Source organism: Urocitellus parryii, chromosome 10 (genome assembly GCF_045843805.1).
Source record: "Urocitellus parryii isolate mUroPar1 chromosome 10, mUroPar1.hap1, whole genome shotgun sequence".
Taxonomy (NCBI): domain Eukaryota; kingdom Metazoa; phylum Chordata; class Mammalia; order Rodentia; family Sciuridae; genus Urocitellus; species Urocitellus parryii.
The window spans coordinates 134,300,342-134,307,874 of record NC_135540.1 but is presented as its reverse complement, the minus strand read 5'-3'; the positions used below and the strand labels follow the sequence as shown (position 1 = coordinate 134,307,874).

Genomic DNA, 7,533 nt, shown 5'->3' with positions numbered 1-7,533 from the left:
CTGTGTTTTTGTTTGTATACATACATACACAGGACCATATATGACACAGTCATGTAAAGTCATTATAATAAACATATACATATATATGCAAAATCAAACTGTCTAACCCATACATTGACCTAGATTTTCCACTTAAGATGATCTATGTTTTAATAATCTAAAAAAATTAAAAAACTATAGTACTATAAATTATTTTACATGAAAGCATCAAACTTACCTCAAACAATTTCAACCTCAGAAATAATATTGTAACGAGCTAAAAGAAAAAAAAAAACGAAACATAAATATAACACTTGCAGGCCAGGCCCTGGGCGGCGTCATCACCTGGCAGAGGAGATATAGAGAGAGACGGACAAGCAGAACTGAGGCTGGAACGGGTAAGGGTCACTGTGAACATGTGTCCAAAATAGCAGACCAGCAGAACCCAGACCCCACAGCAGAAGCCCAGCTGCAAGGACCAGAAGACAGGAGTTCTTCAGGGGCCCTGTTACCACGTGTGGCCAGGTGTGCCCACCTGTGCGTCCAGATGGTGTGCATCCTTACCGGCTCTCTGGTTAACAGTCAACAGTTGTCCTACGCTATCCTAACTGTCTCCACAGTCACGGCCTTGACAACCAGAACAGGGTCTGTGAGAGTGTGCGAGGGTGTTCGAGGGAGTGCGAGGGGAGACCACAAACTCCCTTCAGTTTGGACCCCACTCCCACCCCCCGTGACTTAGGGCATCACAGCCCTTTGGACCCTGCAGGATGTGCCAGGCACATCAGCACTCAGTGCTGCAGAGAGCCCCAGGAAGAGGGGAAGAGCGGTGGGGTGTCAGAGCCCCTGCAGGGCAGGCATTCCTCCAAACTCATCATTTAACTTTGGCAGCCACATCCACTTACTCCTGTGTGTCTTCTCTCTCTCTCTCTCTCTCTCTTTTTTTTTTTTATGCATTAAATAAACACGCAGGCTCTATTGAAGGGCTCAGGGGTCCCTGTGGAAGGGTACAGGCAGGAGCCTGCTCAGGGTCCTGCTTTGGCCCACAGCATCAGGCCCTGGGCTGAACACTATGAAGGCCAGTGGGCTCTGAGATCATCCTCAGGGGTGCTGGGCACACAAACTGACCTACTGGGTCTTCTGCCTAGCCATGCCCTCTCTGAGGAACTCTAGACCAAACAACTCTCCCTACCTTGGAAAAGAGGGTGTTCAAGAAACTTCAGAACCAGGTAACAAACAATTGAACTAATTCAATTGAACCAATTCAAGCAACTGGAACTAATTCTGGAAGCTTCTGATGTGAAAGGGACAATAGGTCCTTGGATGGGACAGCTGGAGGTTATGAGAATTCAGGCTGTGAACTACAACCTCTTGGGCACTCACCCTAATAAAATAATAACAGAAGCCAAGGAATGACAGCAGGGCACGTGTCTCCCAGAGCAGGCACCACGCCGAGGTGGCACGCGTCAAGTTAGTGTGGATTCACGCTCCAGATGGCAAACAACACAGGACTCTGGCAGCCAGACCCACAGATAAGAGGCAGCCAGTAGACAGAATCCGCTGGGCCCTGTGGCCCCAAGGCCTGGAGCGTCACACAGCCAAAGGGCCCCATGCACTTTCCACTAGGCCAGCACGGCCAAAGCCCGTGCAGTGAGGGGGCGGCTGCTGCTCCCTCAGTGTCACCGGGGTCCCCTTCTGCTCCTTCCTGCTGCAGCACTGGGCTGCAGGAAGAGCACACTCACAGCTTCAGCAAGGAGAAGGCCACGGTCCACAGGAGTACCTCCTTGGACCTGTGCTGGGTTTTTCCTCAACATGCCTTTTTTAAACATTACAAAAGGAAACGTTCATCTGAAACCCAGATTTCTCTCTTTTCCAGAGAAACTGAACTTTGAGGTACCATTTGCCTCTTTCTTATCCCTTTTTTCTGTCAACTTCTGCCTAGGGAACCTAACTACTGCCCTGGCCTTTGGGAGAACAGGAGAAAGAAGAGCTCAGACCCCAGCTGGCCTGGGACTGGCCGTGGGACCTGGGGCCCAGTGTTTATATCCCCAAGTCCTCCTGAAAATGGGGGGCGGCTGTGAAGGGCTCAGAGGGGTGTGCAGGATAAAGCAGGGCAGATGGCCTGACCCGAAGCCCAGGGCTGCTAGGCCAACACATGCCGCTACCCTGGAGATACTGTGGAACAGAAAGGAGCAATTTTTTTTCTCCTATTCTCTCAGGTAGAGCTACATAGAATAGGTTTGTCTCCACACACACAGAAAAAAATACACAGAAGTCTGGGAAATAAGCCCCTCAATGCCTGCCCCTGGGCGGGGCACTTATATGGGAGGTAGAAGCACCCCTGGAGGCAATGCCAGGCTTCTCCAGGCTCCCGGGGTGATTGTTGCATCTTTCTTCAGACAGAAGCAAACGACCAGCCACAGAGCATGCAGTGAACTAATAGGAGAGAATGGGTGTGTGTGTGTGTGTGTGTGTGTGTGTGTGCGTGTGTGTTTGTGTGAAATAACAAAGATGACAGGGGAGGGAGGGATGGGAGGGTGAAGGCGTTGAGACTGACTTGGCCACTCAGAAGCTGCATGGTTCACCTTCAGGAGACTTTTCCTGGGAGACTCCTCAGGAACCAATGGTCGAGCTGCTCCTGACTTTGTATTAGCCTGACCTGCAGAAGGACTTTCCTAGAGGGCTGGGCACCTTATCCATGCACTGTCCTCTTTGCTCCCAAACCTGGCTTTGTCTTGAGATGTGGCAGCATTTGAAGTCTTTTGGTGTGAGCACTCATGGAACTTACACCAACAGGAAGGTACAAGGGGCTCAGGTTAAACTGAATGGAAGACCCAGTGGCATCTGAAGCCCCCTACCCACCTGTGTAAGCCCATAAGCTAAGTGGCCCTGGATTGATAACAGGATGGACAGACACATTTATCTTCTGAACACATCTGGGTTCCATCAGAAATATCAGTATTACACGAAGATGAGATTGTCATTACTGTCATAAACCAGAAACCCTCAAGCAAGGGCTTATGCTGTCAAAGGCTGAATATTTTACCCTAGGACCTCCCAACCCTAAGTGAGCAGGGATCCTATTGTCTCCTTTTACACATAAGGACACTGAGGCTCCAGGAAATGCCACTGAACTCACATAGTGACACAAGATTGTCACTCAACACGATTTACCCCAACTTGGACCCCAGAGCCCTCGAGAAGGTTCTCCTTGGGGCAGAAATGAATCCAGATGTTCCTAGAGCTTCTGAGATGCTGCTTCCTCACCTTCTGATAAATCAACTCCACTAACCTGAAACTTTCTGTCCCTTTCTTTACTGCCCCCAGAAGAGCAGGCTGGCCAGGACACCTACCAGGACTCCCCTGCAGGGTGGGCTGTTCTGGATGGAAACCCAGCCCTGCTTCAACAGCTACCACAGAAGGTGCCCCAGGGGAACCTGAGGGGGGCAGTTAGTCTGTGCTTTTTCTCTCCTTGAAACAAAGCCTGTCAACCTGCTGTGGGGCTGCACACAGAATATAGAATACAGAAACCTCAGAAGAGCCTGGGACTTCCAACACCAATACACTCTGCTTCTGCCCTTCACAGGAGTGTGAGGACCTAGGTCCTTCCCAAAGGCAACTCCTTCAAATGTGCATTACACCCAGAATCACTACAGAATCGTCCTCAATGGTCTTTAGTACAACTGGGTGGGAGTCACTGATTGTGAATTTCTGCCTTAACAACCCAGGATGAAATGCCCACCAGCAAGTGGGAAGAGACACTCATTTCTGAACATCTCCTAGGGCTTTTCCTGTTTCCTATCATTATTGTTTTCCCTTTTTGTACAGTAAATGAAATCCAAGAATTAGCAAGTCTTCTCATGTGCAGGGACATGGGTAAAAACTGGTAAGCAAGGACTCTCACACACACCTCTTAAGCCCTCAGTGTTGAGTACTCACGTGGGGTGCACCTGCACATCAAATGGTGTCTTGGGTGTTGTCTTATCTATGTCAGAGGTAGGTTTTGGTCCGCCTATGTAGCAAAGGGCTCAGACAGGGCCATGACAGGATGGGTGATGGCATACAGCTGCCTACTCTCAGCACTCAGGTCTGAGACCAGGAGTTAGTGAATGTCTATGGCTTTGGCAATCACTTCTAAATGGCAAAGGGTCCATGGCAATGTTAGTGTGCTGAGAGGTTTCTGGGACCTCAAAGTCTGTGTTATCAACTTGCAAAATGACCCTCTTTTTTTCTTTCTTTTTATTTAATTTTGAGACAGGGTCTCACTATTTGCTTGGGGCCTTGCTGAATTGCTGAGACTTGCTGAACTTGTGATCCTTCTGCCTCTGCCTCCCAAGTCACTAGGACTACAGGCATGCACCACCAAGCACAACCTGACCCTCCCTTTCAATTGCAAAGGAATTCTGGATGCAGCAAACTCTCCCAAGCCTCCTACTACTCAGGAAGCCATAATGCTGTACCTTCCACATTCCCAAGGAACTTGCCATCAGCAGTGGGGAGCATGGTCAGCAGAGGGCCTCCTGCTGCCAGAGTCCTCAGGGCTTGCTCTGCTGCCAATTGCACTGCCCAAGGGCTTTGTGTTTCCTGAGCAGCCCAGATCCAAGCAGCTAGAGAGGTGGGGACACAAAGTCTCCATTTTGCCCAATGAAGGCAACTCTTGGCAGGGCATATTTGCCCCAGAGGACTGAGGCTTCAGAAGGTCCACCTGGACTTCTCTTCAAACACCTCGCATCCCAAACTCCACCTCAGCATTGCCACCAGGAGACCTGACCCTCAGTACACTTCCCTCCCAGGCTTGCCTGTCTTGCTAGAATCCTCTAAGCCAACTCACTGACACTTCCTGGTACAGAGAAGACACCTGCAGACCTTGCAAACAGAAGGCAAGACCAAAAAACAATTCTACAAATTCAGAGAGTCCTAGAAGAACTGATGTTGGGGCAAGAGAGATAGTTGAGAACTCTCATTTGACCTTGAAATTTCAGTCCATAAGTATAAGATCCCCTTCTAGCATGCAACCCTGTGAAACGGGAGATGTGTATGAGGCAGGCCACAGCCCTGTCTACTCTGCCTGGAGGACACTGAGCTAAGTGACCCTTGAATCAATCTTCACATCTCTCACAACCTAGCACTCTAGCAACCAAATCCAACACACATCACCTTATCCTAGAGGTAGCAAATGAGATGAGGTTAATTTGGCATTTTGAAACCTTTTTTGTTCTATTATTATTATTATTATCTCTTTTGCTTTGGTCTGAAAGTTATGTCCCCCTAATATTTGTAAGTTGAGATCCTAGACACCAGGAGAATGCACTAGGAGGTGGAGGCCATTGGGGATAGGTTTAGGCAAGCAACCCCAGTGAGCTGGCTCACTCCTTCACCTGGGTGAGACACAGGGAGGGGCACCGTCTATGAACAAGCCAGTGAACCTGACTTCACCTGGTCTAGCACTTGCCACCTCCAGAACCATGAGGGAAAAATTTCTCTTGTTTGTAAACGATCTTGTTTATAGCATTTTGCCTGGATACACAAATACAATTTCCTTCCCTTTAAATGGCAAATTAAATTGAAAAGTTTGGAAATTTTCGTCATATTCAATATTGTAAACTAGGTAAACCTTTCACCATTTTGAGGAGAGAAATACCTTTCTATATCTGTTCCTTTTGAGATCTGACGAAGGTAGAGCATCAGTTGTTACTAGGCAACACTGAATTAGGATGCTAGGATTATATATTTGCTAAATATTTTTTTCTATATAAACTCTTAGTGGGAGCCCATGCTGGGGGCTCCTCTGAACATGGTGACCTTTTAACTAGATTGTCCCATGTGAAGTGTAGGCTTCCAGAGAAGGTGAATTCCCCTGCGCACTGATATCAGACTCACTCCTTTGCACCTGAGGTACCTCCTGGCGGGGGGCAAAGAACACTGGTTTGGGGTCAGCTGTGTGGACTTGACCATATCCACTAAGTAAGAGGGCTCGCTGATGCCTGCTGGCCCTTCCTTATCCTGGCCCCACTTCTTCTCAGCAGACAGGGCTCCTGGTTGTCAGGTACATCTCAAGTTTTAGTGGAGTCTCAGAAGAGGACACCTGGCAGGTCAGAATTACTTAGTGAATGTACAAGTTCACGGAAAGTGGCTTCTGTCCAGAAAATATGAGGTCGGGATTTGATTTTGGAGGAGAGGTTGGAGGTACTTTTCTGGTTGACCATAATTTATTAGAAAAAAGAAGAATGGATGAGAGAAGGGAAGAAGGGTAAATCTGGAAGACAGTAAGCTCTTAGTTTGATGCAGAGAAATGTTAAAGTGTGCATGCATTTAAACCGTAATGATCCGGAGTTATACTTAGCATTTTAGGATGACACAAAATTTTAGTTGTTTCACATTTCCATTGCTAAGAAATCACTGAAATTTCAAACTTATGGCATCATGAAATGCTACATAAGTCAAGATTGAAGCTAGTCATTGACAGAGTATGACTCAGAGAGAAGTGCAGGGCATCAATTGCATGCAGAGAGTTCAGAATATCTACATAGGGTGAGAAGGTTCACCACGGGACACTCATGCACTTTCAGACTTTTTTGACCTCGTCATAACAGGATTGTGAACACTATATCAATGATCTTTATGATAAACACTATTACCATTTTTCATACTGTAACAAAAATAAGTGACACCAATAACATCATGATATCTCCAAGATGAAGTATTTACACCATGGATCACAAAGACAACGTATGACTCACAAAGAGTATGTGACAATTTGTTAAATATGCAGATTCCAAATATGGAAATAACTTCTTCATGATTTTATAATTTTATTATGTGAAATACTCATTCGGTAAATGAGTATTTCTTGAGCTCCTTCTATGTGCCAGTCCTTTTTTAAGAGGTGTCACAATTTATTTTCACCTAGATGTATTTAATATTTCTATGTCATTTAAAGATGTTATTAATTTAACTTTAAAGTACTTCATACAATAATAAAATCCTCCTCAATCTCATGTAGTAATATAATTTTTTTAAAAAAAGGCTTACATTTTTTTGCTTCCAGGTGCACCACTATAAAATACAAAAAGGAGAGACAAAATTACTAATTTTCTTATGACTATTAGGGCTCTACAGTTACACCTCCCACATTTGTACTCCAATATGATGTTCATAGTACACATTCCAGAGAGACAGGTTGAGGAGATGAGAGACATGGGCACGAAACCCAGGAGATCACCAGACGTGGAGCCTACGGTGGACTACGTGTGTGTGTGTGTGTGTGTGTGTGTGTGTGTGTGTGTGTGTGTGAGAGAGAGAGAGAGAGAGAGAGAGAGAGAGAGAGAGAGAGAGAGAAGTAACAAAGATGAGAGGGGAGGGATGGGAGGGTGAAGGCGTTGAGACTGACTTGGCCACTCAGAAGCTGCATGGTTCCCCTTCAGGAGACTTTTCCTGGGGGGCTCCTCAGGAACCAATGGTGGAGCTGCTCCTGACTTTGTATTAGCCTGACCTGCAGAAGGACTTTCCTAGAGGGCTGGGCACCTTCTGTATGCACTGACCAATGAGATTGTACTC

The 7,533-nt window shown here is 46.8% G+C and overlaps 1 protein-coding gene across 11 annotated transcripts in view; it reads right to left on the bottom strand.

The window, feature by feature from the left end:
- Nucleotides 1-217: 217 nt before the first annotated feature.
- Nucleotides 218-7,533, bottom strand: part of Prom1 (prominin 1) — a 129,664-nt gene continuing 122,348 nt past the window's right edge. For 8 of the 11 annotated variants that reach the window (XM_077803087.1, XM_077803078.1, XM_077803081.1 and 5 more), the window contains 2 exons: nucleotides 7,009-7,032; nucleotides 218-256 (listed from right to left, as the gene is read on the bottom strand). In XM_077803087.1, coding sequence (XP_077659213.1) covers nucleotides 235-256; nucleotides 7,009-7,032 — 46 coding nt within the window. In that variant the 3' untranslated portion in view covers nucleotides 218-234. The remainder of the gene's footprint in view (nucleotides 257-7,008; nucleotides 7,033-7,533) is intronic. The other 3 variants (XM_077803086.1, XM_077803085.1, XM_026403240.2) reach the window with 2 other exon arrangements.